This window comes from Rhipicephalus sanguineus, chromosome 10, assembly GCF_013339695.2.
Source record: "Rhipicephalus sanguineus isolate Rsan-2018 chromosome 10, BIME_Rsan_1.4, whole genome shotgun sequence".
NCBI classification, from domain to species: Eukaryota; Metazoa; Arthropoda; class Arachnida; order Ixodida; family Ixodidae; genus Rhipicephalus; species Rhipicephalus sanguineus.
In genome coordinates, this window is record NC_051185.1 from 8,911,409 (window position 1) to 8,929,069 (window position 17,661).

A 17,661-nucleotide genomic window follows, 5' to 3' on the forward strand; every position below is an offset into this window, starting at 1 on the left:
TGCAGCAACGGAAGCTTCGATGTTGCAACTACAGGTAGAGTTCCGCTTACTGATTGATTGATTGATTGATTGATTGATTGATTGATTGATTGATTGATTGATTGATTGATTGATTGATTGATTGATTGATTGATTGATCGATCGATCGATCGATCGATTGATTGATTGACGATTAGTTTAACTACTCCGCCACTGCTGTAACGCGCGCAGATATTCCGTAGTAAGCCTATAGACGTGAAGAGCAAGTATGCTAAGAAGCATGTTCTGCTTGTAGTTCACAAGGCCGCTTGTTTCTTGGATGCAAATACAAAGATTGGGGGATAGAGAGAGAAAGGACTTTATTTGCACCCGTCAGAGAGTATGGGTGACAGGGGCATAGAGTTTCTTACAATTACCTAGAGGGAAAACTGGTGCTGCGAGCTGTTCTACGCGTGGGAATGCTGTGATATGAGAGCTTCGGACTTTGCTCGGATTGGCATATCGTTCACGAAGAGCACGGACACTTCTAACAGACCTCGAAGAATCGTCTGGTTTCAACGCGTTACTTTAGTCAGAATGGTTGATTTCGGACTGAAGGTGCGGGTATATATAAGCTTGCACAATTGAAAATTTCCGGAGGGGGGGGGGGGTTCAACGCCCACCCTCCCCGGCTACGCCAGTGCTGGCTAGTATATTACGTAAATTGAAAATAATAGCGCTAACATCGAAACTAAGATGAGAGTGCCCAAACATGGTGCTGACGAACACCCTATTTTATCGCATGTCGGGCAAATGTACAAGCAGGAACACAGCATATCTTGTAACACTTCGGGGTCGTCTACTAGACAAGTAAACCCTTGAAGCTTGTGAACTAGAACGCAAGACTCCGTTCACATTCAATTCCTTGTACACATTAATCATCTTTTTAATATCTCGTCGCGTCAACTTGGATGCTTCTTTCAACTAATTGTCCTAAACATTTGGAGCGATTGTGTTTCATCGCGCATAATCGCGACAACAGCTTTGCTGTAACATGCAGTCCGCTTTGTTTCTTCATTGCGAATTTATCACCTATACGCAGGAGGACGAAGCAAAAGATGCGTCCGAGAAAGTCAACGCGACGGCTTCACGGCGCAGTACACGTCGAAAGCAGCGGCCTGTGCGGCAAAAGCGTCGTGAACGACACCTGCTCCGCAGCGGTGAACCACCGAAGAAGCTGGTAGTCGCGGCTCAGCCTGGTGACACGTCAGCGCTCGCCGGGTCTCCACCGCCGCATCCCACACATCCAGCCACTATCGCGACCAGCATCTGGAGTCCCAATCAGGATGTACGCAAACGGAATGCGCAACTGCTAGCGACTGTAACCTATAGTTGAGCGCGAAGTCACTTTTTAACTTCTTTGTTAGCAAAACAGTGTCATAACGGCAGGTCTTCATTACGCTAACGCCCTCTGTGGTGGCTCGGTGTTGGGGCTTTACGCTGCTGACACCTATATAGGTCGTGAGTTCGACTAGTAATAATATTTAAAACTCACAGGGTTCCTTATGCACTCACCTGAGTCGATGTAGTTAGAGTTACTGTATATAGTTCCTCAGTCGATGTAGTTAGAGTTACTGTATATGCTACACAGTAACTCTAGATGTAGTGATCCTGTACCGCCACCCCCCGAAACCTTTCCGCACCTAACGTCGTTTCCCCGTGCCTCCAGGATCGGAGGCACCTCACCTGGTTTTGCAATGCCTCCATGATCGGCCCACCTTTGACCAAGCTACGATGCCATGCGGTGACGTAATCACGTGACGTTAGTCACATGACGTCATATATGTTTGCTCTCTGTGGCATCATGGTGACGTCATCACGAGATGATCATTTTTAGCATCGCTCATTTTGACGCCGCTGACGGGGGACGCCGCTAAGTTTTCGCGTTTGATGAGGCATCTAAGACTTTCGCCACAATAATAATTCTGGGGGTATTACGTGCTAAAACCACGATATGATTATGACTCACCGTAGTGCAGGGCTCCGGATAATTTTGGCCATCTGGTTTTCCTTAACTTGCACTGACATTGCACAGTACGCCGACCTCTAACATTCCTCCTCCATTAAAATGCGACCGTCGCGGCAGGGATCGAACCCGCGTCTTTCGGGTCAGCAACCAAGAGCAGTAACCACTGCGCCACCGCGGTGTACTCCCAGTCGCAATAGTTGCACTCAGAAAGAAGCATGACGAGATAGCGACCTCGTCCTCTGTTTTGGGTGAACGTTGAAAGAACGTCAGGTTGTCCACTTTTTCGCAGTGCGTTGAACGCCGGTTTGTAGCTACGGAATGTTACGCGAAAATTTAGTTTTCCTTGTACGGCCACGGATTTCGAGCCAGAATTTGAGAAACAGAACAGTTAATGATTTGCAAACTTGTGTGCACTCTGTGTACTGCAGGATTTCGCCATCTTTCGAATTTGTGGGCGCAACTTGGAATGCGTATTAAGGCGAAAGTCTTAGAGCGCGAAAACTGACCGATGGCGTTGGCGGCGTCAACACGAGTGATGCAAAAAATCTTCACGTGATGGCGTCACCAATGAAGTTATCATGACGTCACATATTGCCAAAATTTGTGACGTCATCATGACTTCGCATAACGTGATGTCAGATGATGGCGTCATCACACGGCGTCGTCGCTTCGTCAAAGGTGGGCTGATCACGGGAGCCGGGCAAAACAGGGTGAAGTGCGGAAGCAATGCCTCCGATCCTGGAGGCAGTGCAAAACCACCTTAGGTGCAGAAAGCTTTCGTAGGGGGGCGGAGGATTAATACATCGACAGAGAAGAAAAAGAAGATGGCTGTCGTCTTCTTGTCGTCTTAGGCGAATGCATAAGGGGCCCTGTGAGTCCTTATGGGCCGTGAACACAGCTAGCGGCGACACGAAACGCGCTGTGTGGCTTGACCGCTGTGTTCACGGGATATAGTAAGCTTTCCTTATTGTGTCCACGGATTTGTACTACTCCTTCTGTTCCGCGGCGGCCGCATTTTAGGTGGAGGCGAAAATGCTCAAGGCCCGTGCACTTAGATTTAGATGCACGTTAAAGAACTCCAGGTGCTCGAAATATTGGGAGCCCTCCACTACGGCGTCTCTCATAATCATACCGTGGTTTTGGGATGTAAGACCGCAGCAATTATGATATCATTATCCTTCTCCTGTTAGGGTGTCGTATTTTTTTGTTTTTTTTTTTTTGTCAGTCCACGGTGGAAGCCGGGTGAGAGCGTTGGTTCCGGCTATATTGCTAATCAATATCTATGACCTTTTTTAGCGCACATTCTGCAAATAAGACACAAGGACACGAAACGCGCACGTGAAAACTTCCAACCAACGTTTTATGTCCGATTATTTGTATATACACTCTAAAAAAGAACGGACACAGGTTATTACGCTGTCATACTACCTGTGCAATACAAAGCGCTTGCCACCAGTTGCCATAAAGGAGGGGGTATCTGCCAAAGAATGCACATGCCATTTCGTGGTGGTTGCTGGTGTCAAGCGCTGTGTGAAGCACACGTGTTGGCCGCACATTGAGTTCGGTAGAGCAATTATATTAATATTGGGGGTTTTACGCCCCAAAACCGCAATATGATTATGAGAGACGCGGTACTGGAGGGCCTCGGAAATTTCGACCACCTGGGGTTCTTTAATGGCCACCTAAATCTAGGTACACGGGACTCTAGCATCTCGCCTCCATCGAAATTCTGCCACCGGGGCCGGGATCCAATCCCGCGACCTTCGGGTCAGCAGTAAAGCACCAGAACAACTAGACAACGGCTGCCGGTTCAGTAGAGCAATTAGGTCCGCATGTTAAGACAAGGAAATTTGCAACCACCCGTTTGTGTAGCACGAACTCACAAGGAAATTCATGGATTTCGACCTGTCGATCATTTCGCTATGCCATGCTTTGCCCTTTCGCCTCCTCCTCCTTTCCTTCCTCCTCACCTTCACATCAGTCCTCCTCACCCTCACTACCTTTTCTCACCCCCTTGATATGCTATAGTATGCACTATGCATTGCTAGCTGTACCAAGAGCTGCTTGGCACATACCCGCTTTCTTTGCCGCACACCCGCCGAGCTTTCTGTAACTTGGCAATGTTTGGGCTAGTTGGTAATCCATTGAATCTATACTATAGTGCAAACTTCAGAGACGAGGGGGACGAAAGACCACCACACACACAAGCGCTAACTTCCAACTGAATGTTTTATTGTTTGAGACACATATTTATAATGATAACCGAGCGCCTGTAACGATGGCCGGCACAACCTCAAGATTAAACAGCTCTTCTGTTAAAAGTTTTCTTTGTGAGAAATCCGCATGGGTTTCATCGTGGCTTCGTGCCCCAAACGGGTGGTTGTCGATTGCCTCTTGTTAGCTCTTCCGCCACCTTGCGGGATTCCGCAGAATCGATTCGCAGTAAGTCCGTATATGTTTGTCCTATATATATATATATATATATATATATATAATTTGCTCCCTCATTACAGTCAACCGTGGTCGACACTCCGTGTTCGCGCTTGTGCGCCATGATGTGTGCGTTGGCCCTGATGGGCTGCGTCGCGGCCGTGATGACGGCGTTGGCCTTCAGCACGGTCAAGGTGATCGATCAGCGAGACCGCATCATGCGCGACTTCAACAACTGGACGCTCGAGCAACTCGCGATGGCACGTGCTGCCGCGGTGGCCACGACGACGACTGCGATGACCGTGCCCGTCAACAGTACGTGGGGCGGCAGCACGAACGACACTGCCAAAAGCCGACGGATCATCATAACTTGATGCTTTTATTACCCTGTGCTGCCAAATGAAGTAAATCAAAAGAAAAAAAGTTATTGCTAGTTTGACTCTCCTTACAGCAGTTAATTAGGGTTGCGATTTGGGTTGTTTGCCTGTCACCATGAAGTCATTTACAGCTAAGAGCAACTGCTTCATTCTGTATGCGTGTCTTTTTTAAGTACGTTTTCAGACAAATGTCCGCTGGATCACTTGATCTTCCATTATAACTGTGATACTTTAGGGCCAAGTACGACGAGACACAAAATAATAATTGCAGGGTTTTTACGTGCCAAAACCATGGTATGATTATGAGTCACGCCGCATGGCGGAGACGCCGAATTAATTTCGACTACCTGGGGTTCTTTAATGTGCACCTAAATCTAAGCACACGGGTGTTCTTTCCATTTCACTCTCATCGAAATGCGGTCGCTGTGGCCGGGAATCGAACCCGCGCCCTCGAGCTTAGTTAGCAAGTTAAGTGAACAAGCTGCAATGGCCGCAAATGCACGTTTTGAATATGAGCAAGAATTAGCGGGGCCTAGCTTCGACAGAAAACGACTGCTTTGCTCACGATCAGCCACGCTCTTCCCATGGGAAAGAAGCGGAACATTTTGAGCGCGTATGGGCAAGGTAAACATCGTGCACCTTATAATTTCAGTGGCAATACACCTTTAAAAATAGCATCTCGTTAATATATTTCTCGGAAGCACTTTGCTCCTCCTAAATACACTTTGAAGCTCGCATAGATTAATGCTGATGTTCGGCCTTGTTGGCGTGACATGTTATGTTAGCCATATGGATGTGACATATAGCACCTTGTTGGAGTGACATAGCGGCGCTGACTAACACTCCCAGGCTTGCATGCACAGGGGACGGGAGGACGACCGCCGCCGTAGCTCAATTGGTAGAGTATTGGGCGCGTTATCCGAAGGTTGCAGGTTAGGTCACTGCCGGCGGCAAGTTTTGTTTTCGTCCACTTTACTTTCTTCACATTTATGTGCTAATTACTACAATACAGTTAAAAATACTACAAATAACGTTCCCTATACCTTCCTTGGCTTTATTACCTTATGGTTTTCATTAGGTTGTATTTAACAAACAAAAAGGAGCTCTCAAATTATCTTCGTACGTTCATTCATAGTAAGTGTACCAAGTGCTTGAAAGGATGTGGACAACAGATTGTGCTCTTCCTGTTGTCTTTGCCCTATACCAAGCACTTTGCAGTCGCTAAGGTTGTTACTCAGGGCCCTTTAAAAATTTAAGTGCAGCTCTGCTCTACGGCCTCCCTGATTTGCTGTTCAGTTCTTAGTATTGCGGCATGGCAGCCAGTGTTGAACCCTTAGTGCAGCTTTTCGAACGTATTTCGTGTGAACTTTCGTTTGCAGCCTGCGTCCTTCGCTGTTCTTTGCCTGCTATATACCAGAGAACACCTACACGCCGAAGAGCTGTTCTGTTTACGTCATGTCACGGGCGCCCATGTGTAAGCTGTATTGAAACGGGCTTATATGGACGTAGGAGCTGCTCAGTGTTTTTATTCTTTTTTTTGTAATCTAATTTCGGCCATCGTAACAGGGCATCACGTGCAGTAGACTAAACAGTGACGCAGTAACAGCGGCAGTGGCAACACCGCAATTGCGGTCTTGCTTCCCTCGTCGCCGTCAGCATTGCCTACTGATCCGGTTGCAAAGCATCAAGGGCGTAGCCAACTTTTTCTTTTTTTTTTTTTGGGGGGGGGGGGTGGTTCTATTTGGATGTTTCCGATTCTATATACACTCGGAACATTGAAAAGCTAAGGGGGTGGGGGGGGGGGAATGAACGCTCCCAACACTCCTGCACACGTGTTTTTGGTCGACATTAGCTCGACGTTGTTTCATTAAACGAACAGTCGTCAGTGCCGCTTCGTGCTGCCTCTTTCTGTGTCCCGTGTGGTGTTGCGGTTACCTTTGCTAATCATGATTCACCGACTGGCCTACACCCACACTCTTCTAAGTTGCCTGTTTCACATTGCAGAAACTGTGGCATGTATGTATACCAGCTAGCAAGAGGGTCCTAACCTGCAGCCTGTTATGCCAAGAGAGGTGTCGTCCGTCTCTCACCGCCTACATTGGTTTATCCACATGGACATCCGGCTGCAGGTCCAAAAGCAAACCGACGGAAGTTGAGCTCGAATAATAAACAACGACTGCGAGAAACGTTAACTGCGCGGCGAACCTCAGAAATACGTAACGCTAACACGACCTGCGTCACTTCAAGCACTTCCACTCTGCAGCCCGCGTGTGTAGCGTGTAGTCTCATCTACCATAGTTCACCGGTGGCCTTTTATTTCAGCGATATCCTTTGGCAAGTTGTACAGCGTTATTGTCCCGTTATGTCTTGCTCGTTAGCAGCAGTGGTACAGCTCTTCTGTGTCTTGAGGGCAGTGACCTCGCTGGACATTGATACCTCGGACGGCGGCTACACGAATCTTCTGGTCACCATCAACGACAGTGTAGATTACAACGTGTCTATTATAGAAAACATCAAGGCAAGTTAGCGCACGCTGCTGCGTTTGGCAGACGTCTCTCGTCTTTTTTTCTGCGGTTTTCTTGCTCAGTGTACAGTTAATAAGCTCATTACAATGTGTGCGTACATATGCACCGTGAATCATGTCCGACGTGAAGCGCTATATATAACCAGGAAACTACACCTTTCAATGTATAAGCATTCTTAGGCTATATCTGTTATATATAAATTTTATAAGTTAGGCTACACAATTACACCATTCTTAGGCTTAGGTTGTGTAGAATATGTGTAAGTTGTATATCTTGTCTACATAAATTAAAGCATTTCCCATTGGAATACATAGGGCTCCGAAGAAGATACGTGGCAATAAACAGATTGCATGTAGTACGGGATTCACGGCTCGAACCCACGACTTACTGAATACCTTTTACCTTCAAGCGTACTTGGTAACGTACCTTTGAAGGTACCTTTGATACGTACCTTTGACCTTCAAAGTATACAGGAACTCGAACCCGGAACCTTTCAATCATGTAGGGTGTCAAGGACGACGGAGGTGAGCATGTGACTGTGCTTACGCTACCCAGACAACTGCAGTGTAGTTCTGCAACAATTTTTTTTTCGTATAGTTTCCTGGCTGTAGCTAGCAATTTAACCGGGACGTGATTGGGAGTGTACGATGAATTAGTTATACTGACGCCTGCAACGTGCGTTATCAAGGTGTGACGCTCTACACAGGCCCTGTTTCGATCCTCGTCCGTGTTCCTACACCGATCCACCAGTGGGCGTGTCTACTTCAAGCACGTAATCATCAACGTCCCTGACAAGTGGCTGAACGTCAAGAGTGCACGAAGCGTGCCTCGAAATGCTTTTGGCAGGGGTGACGTCCGCGTTGGTACTTCTTCGAATGCCCACGAGAACCATCCCGTCACGAAGCAGTTGAAACCGTGCGGTCATCGTGGCGAATTCATCCAGCTGTCGTCGCAATTTCTCGCCGAACTGAACGCATCTACCATGGCGAAGTACAGGAATCCAGGCAAGTCGGTATAGAAATTTTAATTGGTACTTAAGTTTTTATTTACCGGAGTCGTACCCAGGTGCTGTACTTCGTCACCTCGCTTGCTAAACGAAGCATCAACCGTAGTTATAGTTGAAAAGCTTGTCGCCATTAGAAAATGCTGCTTGTAAATTATTGCGTCTCATTCATGAACGATAATGTCGAGCTGAGAAAAATATTCGCAACAGTTTACTAAAACTAATACCTATGGTGCGCAGCACGTGCTTATTTGAAGCGCGGGTTGCTTATTCATTCATTCATCATTCATTCATTCATTCATTCATTCATTCATTCATTCATTCATTCATTCATTCATTCATTCATTCATTCATTTAACGTACCCTCAGGGTACAAACGTACATTGAATAGGGGTTAATACATACAATAAAAAACAGGGTTATAGATACAAAATTAACAAATAAAGGATAATACAATACTGCATTTAACAAGTTTCAGTCGCAACGGTAAAGGCAAAAAAAGGTTAAGTCAACAATAAGAGCAATGAAAATAGTTAATTGTCCCGGAAGTGTTAGATAGGTAGCTCGTTGAACACACGATGATGAACGGTGTGGGCAGTGCTCCTGATGTCAGGACCGTTAACATGATAGTCTACTGTTGTAATTATGAAAATGATGAATAAGGGCCAACAGCCGGTGCATTTCGTATAATGTGAAGATATCTCTCGTGATATTTTAGCTAGTTAAGTAGAAGTGATAGCGTCAAATCAGATTTGCGAATTTGCGACCATTATACTATGACTTGGTGTGGCTATGCTGGTGATGCCGGCTCTTTGCTTTCGACGAAATGAGCTGTTCAGTGGCTTTCATCGTCATTCTAATTTTCTCATTAGTATTTTTTCTTTGCCCACAGCGTATGTGTTTGTTCACGAGTGGGCGCACTATCGGTACGGTGTATTCGACGAGTACGGCAGCCGCGATGATGACGAGTACCCGCTCACTTACTGTCATAAAAACAAGGTAAGACGGGGCTCGTTTGCAACTTTTCTATAGGAAGGCTATGATTTTTGCTATTACTATGGTCTATCGCGCTAAGCTAAAGGCTAGCTTGCACTTTATAACGTAGCGATTTGGGCGAGTTGGTGTATCTTCAACTTGTAATGGAGCGCAAACACGCAAGGACACAGCGGAGGACGTTTTGCCCCCTCGCTGCAAGTACTCCAAATAAGTGAAGGTAAAATTAGCCAAAATAAATATTTACACTTCAAATGCATTTCATTCACAGCATCCGAGGAAGTGTCATCAGCAAAGTTCTGCCAATACCTAAAGCATCTCATGCTGATTAACTTTTTTTGCAGTGTTGTATTCATAGAATATTGCAAGGCGTCGTTAGGTTTAATAATATACTGTGTGAAACGAATACAGGAGGATGGAAGTTTGTGCGACTTGGTATACTTGCATGATGAAATGGAACAGCGCGTAAAAGCGTAGACACAACTGCTACTTAAATCAGTGGAAATCCTAAGACACTGCGAGCGATTGTTGTAGTCTGGCAAAGTCCCGCCTATTCCCACAGAGGACCTCCCTATTTCTCAATAAAAGAATTTCCTTCCATCCAGCGGAAGGATTGTAGAAAAAACTGGACAAGCGCTGACTCTCAACTAAATTTATTAAGAGAAGAAACGGTAACATATATACACCCGAAACATGCAACAAAGGAAAAAGTATCAAACATGTGTACGAAGCAAAATCTATAGTCACATGTACTCTCATAAAACGCCATTTCTTGTGATGATAGCGCAACTGAAGGCTGACTTTTGCATTGCTCCTCCTTACGCTCAATATGTGCTGCCTCCATCACCAACCTCGTGCTCAAATCTTTATGATTATACAAAAATGTTGTTTTTTCTCAACATTGGCGAGCACTTGCATGGGGCGCAATGGGTAGACACATGCGCCTACTTGTTATTCTTCAGAGACAACAGGTTCTCTTTAAGCCTGACATTGACACAGCGGCCCGTTTGCCCTATGCACGCACGGTCACAAGATAAGGGAAAGGAGTACACGACGTTCATCTTGCGGTTCACATACCGGTTTACATGTTTCACCTTGCACTCTGATTTGATACAGTGTCATTTCCACTTACGCGCCTTCCGACAGCCAGGTAAACATATATGTGAAAGCCGGATGTGTATATGTTACGTTTCTACTTTTAATAAATTTAGCTGAGAGTCAACGCTTGTCCTGTTTGTTCAACGTTCTTTCCGCTGTGTCTACGTTTTTTTGCGATGTTCCATTTCATCACAAAATTAGTACGCACAGAAAAGCTTTAGGAAAATATGAAATTAACTATTTTGATTGTCATACTAATTGTTCGGTTTTTTTCTTTCTTTGTTACTTTTTGCGCACTAGGTAAAGCTGAATTCTTGCTCCGAAGAAATTCGTTTCACTGCGAGAACTTCGACGGGCCAGAAGTGCAAGATAAGGAAAAATTGTCAGTTCACCAAGGACTGCCTGCTTCAGTTCTTCCGGCCAATGAACTACGCAGTGGAATCGTCCATCATGTTCATGCCATATCAGTACCATGTAAGTGTGTGCCGCCCCCGTCGTGTAAAAAATTACCTCAGCTCTAACCAATGTGAAATCTGCAGAAACAGCGAGCTGCGGTTCTCCTGTGTTTCCCTTGCGATTTTCTGCATAGGCGCGCGCATGGGGGGGGGGGGGGGGGGGGGGGGCTGCCATGAACCTTCGCCCCCCCCCTCCCACCCCCCTGAGGGGAAGCCCTGCGCACGCCTATAATTTTCTGTGATGTGATTTTGTGTTTGTGTGTCTGTGATTACATTATTTGTAGAGTATTAGCCCCGAGAGCTTGAGGTGGCGCCGCCTGGCGGGAGGCCTGGTTGACGTCACGGCACGGACTCCTCGACGCCCGCCGTTGCGCGTCTTCGTACCATGCCCTCGCTTGGTACGATGTTCCACTGTTTGCGTCCGCTTTATGCTTGTCTGAAGATTCAGATGAATGACGAAAACAGCATCCATAATGTTCCCAGTGAGCTAATAAAAAACTATACATTTTTTTCAGTACAATCGCGAACGGTGCCCGCGCTCCGTCGTACACACTTTGGTCAGTTTTGTTGTGTCGCGCTGCTCAACCCGAGGACAGGTTTGATTCTCAGCCACGGCAGCCGCATTGCGACGGGAGTGAACAGCATGAACATGCATGTGCTTAGGAACAGCAGCACGTTAAGGAATGCCAGGCGGTCAGAATTATTCCACAGTCTGCCTCGTAATAATGTAATAGTCTTGAAACGTGAGACACCGTATTTAAATTATTAGGTTGCATTGTTCAAGGGTGATTCCCTTCAGAGTTATGGTGGTTTCGCCTCCACAAGTGTTATTTGCGTGGGATGCATGCGCGTATCCGCGGACAGCGTTCTTGCCGGGGTGCACACAGTTACACAAACGCATGCAGTATCCATGCAGGCTCGCAAAATATCTCGAAAGCGCTTGCCCGAGAATAGCGCCTCAGCTGTTGTGTTTTTTTTTTTGTGTACTCGCTGACTCATCATGTTGTTTAGTTTTACGTTTTCCTCAGAATAATTTCGGTGCTTCATTTCACTTCAAAACCAAGTTGAGGAGAACTGCGGAAACTTGTTATCGCTGTCAGATTGTGGCTTCATGCAGCATCGTAGCAACGGCACTGCTACACTCGTAAGTGCCAGTTCAGACAGCTAGCTCGTAAATTAATTTTCCTTGTACTTGATTGCCGCTGAGCATCATCAACTTGTTTGTGGACATGACGTGCGAGACCAGTCAGTGACTCATTGAGACGAGGGACGTTTATTACGTGGGCCACTTCGCCGAGTGCGCCATCGAAACAGTTCATTTCGACTTTCTGGCGTTTGTTTAGCAAACAATTGCTATCATCAGTGCTCCCTCCTGAAGTGAACATGGCAGTTTGTGACGCGGCGGTAGGTCGGACCAGCAGTTCATACAAATCAGGGTATACGGATACACAATCCCAGACGACTGTTCAGAAGTACATAATTCGTGTATACTAACATCTCAGCATTTACGAAACCGTTGTGTGTGTCAGCACTATTTTGTTTATTGTTCTGGATATATTATGTGATTCTTTATGATAGACAGATTCATCTAAAGTCTCCTGTAGCAGAAAGCGCAATTCTGTCAAATAACCTAGATTATCTGCAGAGACAGACATAACTTGTACGATAAACCGCAATGTAATTAGTGGATTGAATACGTCCTAATTTCATTTTTAATTCTTGGGGACACATGTTTTAACCGTGAAGTCTGCGCGAAGTTGTAATGAAGTTAAATCATTGGCGCAAATGTTTTCTTAGCACCGATTTCTTGGAGTACGAGTGAAAACAAGGAACGTCTTGCTGTTTTTCATCATAATTTTCACACTGAATCTTCCGGTCGGACGGGAGTTTGCCCATTATAACGACGGGTTACTTAATTTTCGTTAGTAGTGGAAACTTCTACCTTCTCCCTTGGGAAATTCGCATCGCAAGAATGAACAGTAATCACCACCGTATCACGAAAGACCGGGTACACGGCGGGCGCATAAAAAAATTGGCCGCGTATCTGCATGCTTCGCTGCAAATGTCGTCGAAAGACGATAGTCTTCTGCCGGCCGTACAACATGATCCGATGCCACCCGTGATGCTGTTCCCAAGGCCACTGCCAGGTGACAGCACCATATCGTCGGCAGAGGGCTTTTTCGTGCATAGCGTCGCATTTTCAGCGCAGCCTAAGAAACACTAGGATCTTTAGAATTACGTATCTATGTATTTTCTAGTAAAGGAACACACCACCTAATACATAGGTATTGATGTTGCGCCTCAGATATGCGTAATATTTGCTTTTTGATCGACAGTGCTCACAAGTATGAACGCTAGCTACCAGTTCAAGATGGCTGGGCGTTCATCGAGTGCTTAAACTTGGCCGGGTAGCTGAATCGTGTGACAGACAGACAGACAGGAAGGCAGACCAAAATTTCTGCGTTCAGTATCCCAAGAAAGGCCATCGTCTTTAAAAGGCGATCCTCGGCCGCGGAGCAGGCGAGTCTGGAGAGTCCTTGCCGTGATGTCACATCTCCGCGACTTCCGCGCCGCCACTGTTCGTTCTCTGGGCTAATAGAGATGCGCGGGAAAGTATGTGTGGCAGCCACTGTCATAACCGCCCCTGCTACAGTGGCTTCAGGCTCTATTCACGCTCGAGCCGCCCTTCCCCGTTTCACTGTGCGGCTACCGCTTCGTCCGCGAACGAGTCAGTTGCGCCATCTGTAGGTGTATCTGAGGAGCGGAGCGGGACATGTGACGCGCGCACTCATCTGTCGTCAGGGCCAGTCCTAGAACAGTCGCGCTGTTAAAAACACTGTCAAGTATTTTTCGGCAAAAAGCTATAAGAAGCTAGAGAACACAAAAAAAGCCGGCAGATCCCACGCACTGTGGGAATCGATGTAATGCGAAGCAGCCAGCAAAGAGCTGCATACATCGTCTTGTATGTCATTGAGGAAAATGCGTGTCATGGTTTTCATGTTAACTTCTATTATTTATGTTCGTCACACAGTAACGTCGCGCAATACCAACTTGGGGGTCGATCAACCTAGAGAAACGGCCGCCAGGGCACCATGAGCGTGGCACGTAAGTCATGCTGTACATGACATGTGTGTCATGACTTTCATGTTAACTCGTGTTATTTATGTTCGTCACACAGTCACGTCGCAAGATACCAATTTTGGTGTATATCAAGCTAGCGAAACGGCCGCCAGCGCACCATGAGCGTGGCACGTAAGTCATGCTGTACATGACATGCGTGTCATGATTTTCATGATAACTCGTGTTATTTATGTTCACCACACGGTCACGTCACAAGATACCAATTTTGGTGTATATCAATCTAGCGAAACGGCCGCCAGCGCCCCATGAGCGTGGCACGTAAGTCATGCTGTACATGACATGCGTGTCATGATTTTCATGTTAACTCGTGTTATTTATGTTCGTCACGCGGTCACGTCGGAAGAGACCAATATTGGTGTATATCATGCTAGCGAAACGGCCGCCAGCGCACCATGAGCGTGGTACGTAAGTCATGCTGTACATGACACGCGTGTCATGATTTTCATGTTAACTCGTGTTTTTATGTTTGTCGCACAGTCACGTAGCGCAAGACCAATTCCGGGGTAGATCAAGCTAGCGAAACGGCCACCAGCGCGCCATGAGCGTGGCACGTAAGTCATGCTGTACATGACATGCGTGTCATGATTTTCATGATAACTCGTGTTATTTATGTTCGTCACATGGTCACGTCGCAGGATACCAATTTTGGTGTATATCAATCTAGCGCAACGGCCGCCAGCGCCCCATGAGCGTGGCACGTAAGTCATGCTGTACATGACATGCGTGTCATGATTTTCATGATAACTTGTGTTATTTATGTTCGCCACACGGTCACGTCACAAAATACCAATTTTGGTGTATATCAATCTAGCGAAACGGCCGCCAGCGCCCCATGAGCGTGGCACGTAAGTCATGCTGCACATGACATGCGTGTCACGATTTTCATGATAACTCGTGTTATTTATGTTCGTCACACGGTCACGTCGGAAGAGACCAATATTGGTGTATATCAAGCTAGCGAAACGGCCGCCAGCGCTCTGTGAGCGTGGCACGTAAGTCATGCTGTACATGACATGCGTGTCATGATTTTCATGATAACTCGTGTTATTTATGTTCGTCACACGGTCACGTCGCAAGAAATCCATTTTGGTGTATATCAATCTAGCGAAACGGCCGCCAGCGCCCCATGAGCGTGGCACGTAAGTCATGCTGTACATGACATGCGTTTCATGATTTTCATGATAACTCGTGTTATTTACGTTCGTCACACGGTCACGTCGCAAGAGACCAATATTGGTGTATATCAAGCTAGCGGAACGGCCGCCACCGCACCATGAGCGTGGCACGTAAGTCATGCTGTACATGACATGCGTGTCATGATTTTCATGATAACTTGTGTTATTTATGTTCGTCACACGGTCACGTCGCAAGATACCAATTTCGGTGCATATCAATCTAGCGAAACGGCCGCCAGCGCCCCATGAGCGTGGCACGTAAGTCATGCTGTACATGACATGCGTGTCATGATTTTCATGATAACTCGTGTTATTTGTGTTCGTCACACGGTCACGTCGCAAAATACCAATTTTGGTGTATATCAATCTAGCGAAACGGCCGCCAGCGCCCCATGAGCGTGGCACGGAAGTCATGCTGTACATGACATGCGTGTCATGATTTTCATGATAACTCGTGTTATTTATGTTCGTCACACGGTCACGTCGGAAGAGACCAATATTGGTGTATATCAAGCTAGCGAAACGGCCGCCAGCGCCCTGTGAGCGTGGCACGTAAGTCATGCTGTACATGACATGCGTGTCATGATTTTCATTATAACTCGTGTTATTTATGTTCGTCACACGGTCACGTCGCAAGAAATCCATTTTGGTGTATATCAATCTAGCGAAACGGCCGCCAGCACCCCATGAGCGTGGCACGTAAGTCATGCTGCACATGACATGCGTGTCATGATTTTTATGATAACTCGTGTTATTTACGTTCGTCACACGGTCACGTCGGAAGAGACCAATATTGGTGTATATCAAGCTAGCGAAACGGCCGCCAGCGCACCATGAGCGTGGCACGTAAGTCATGCTGTACATGACATGCGTGTCATGATTTTCATTATAACTCGTGTTATTTATGTTCATCACACGGTCACGTCGCAAGATACCAATTTCGGTGCATATCAATCTAGCGAAACGGCCGCCAGTGCCCCATGAGCGTGGCACGTAAGTCATGCTGTACATGACATGCGTGTCATGATTTTCATGATAACTCGTGTTATTTATGTTCGTCACACGGTCACGTCGGAAGAGACCAATATTGGTGTATATCAATCTAGCGAAACGGCCGCCAGCACCCCATGAGCGTGGCACGTAAGTCATGCTGTACATGACACGCGTGTCATGATTTTCATGATAACTCGTGTTATTTATGTTCGTGACACGGTCACGTCGCAAGATACCAATTTCGGTGCATATCAATCTAGCGAAACGGCCGCCAGTGCCCCATGAGCGTGGCACGTAAGTCATGCTGTACATGACATGCGTGTCATGATTTTCATGATAACTCGTGTTATTTATGTTCATCACACGGTCACGTCGGAAGAGACCAATATTGGTGTATATCAATCTAGCGAAACGGCCGCCAGCACCCCATGAGCGTGGCACGTAAGTCATGCTGTACATGACACGCGTGTCATGATTTTCATGATAACTCGTGTTATTTATGTTCGTGACACGGTCACGTCGGAAGATACCAATTTCGGTGCATATCAATCTAGCGAAACGGCCGCCAGCGCCCCATGAGCGTTGCACGTAAGTCATGCTGTACGTGACATGCGTGTCATGATTTTCATGATAACTCGTGTTATTTATGTTCATCACACGGTCACGTCGGAAGAGACCAATATTGGTGTATATCAATCTAGCGAAACGGCCGCCAGCACCCCATGAGCGTGGCACGTAAGTCATGCTGTACATGACACGCGTGTCATGATTTTCATGATAACTCGTGTTATTTATGTTCGTGACACGGTCACGTCGCAAGATACCAATTTCGGTGCATATCAATCTAGCGAAACGGCCGCCAGTGCCCCATGAGCGTGGCACGTAAGTCATGCTGTACATGACATGCGTGTCATGATTTTCATGATAACTCGTGTTATTTATGTTCATCACACGGTCACGTCGGAAGATACCAATTTCGGTGTATATCAATCTAGCGAAACGGCCGCCAGCACCCCATGAGCGTGGCACGTAAGTCATGCTGTACATGACACGCGTGTCATGATTTTCATGATAACTCGTGTTATTTATGTTCGTGACACGGTCACGTCGCAAGATACCAATTTCGGTGCATATCAATCTAGCGAAACGGCCGCCAGTGCCCCATGAGCGTGGCACGTAAGTCATGCTGTACATGACATGCGTGTCATGATTTTCATGATAACTCGTGTTATTTATGTTCATCACACGGTCACGTCGGAAGAGACCAATATTGGTGTATATCAATCTAGCGAAACGGCCGCCAGCACCCCATGAGCGTGGCACGTAAGTCATGCTGTACATGACACGCGTGTCATGATTTTCATGATAACTCGTGTTATTTATGTTCGTGACACGGTCACGTCGCAAGATACCAATTTCGGTGCATATCAATCTAGCGAAACGGCCGCCAGCGCCCCATGAGCGTTGCACGTAAGTCATGCTGT

The 17,661-nt window shown here is 46.7% G+C and overlaps 1 protein-coding gene across 1 annotated transcript in view; it reads left to right on the forward strand.

Moving 5' to 3' along the window:
- The first annotated feature begins 4,542 nt into the window (after positions 1 to 4,542).
- LOC119406976 (calcium-activated chloride channel regulator 1) overlaps positions 4,543 to 17,661 on the forward strand; it is a 174,065-nt gene continuing 160,946 nt past the window's right edge. Inside the window, exons 1-5 of the mRNA XM_037673796.2 lie at positions 4,543 to 4,732; positions 7,209 to 7,312; positions 8,026 to 8,323; positions 9,215 to 9,321; positions 10,714 to 10,887. Coding sequence (XP_037529724.2) covers positions 4,543 to 4,732; positions 7,209 to 7,312; positions 8,026 to 8,323; positions 9,215 to 9,321; positions 10,714 to 10,887 — 873 coding nt within the window. The remainder of the gene's footprint in view (positions 4,733 to 7,208; positions 7,313 to 8,025; positions 8,324 to 9,214; positions 9,322 to 10,713; positions 10,888 to 17,661) is intronic.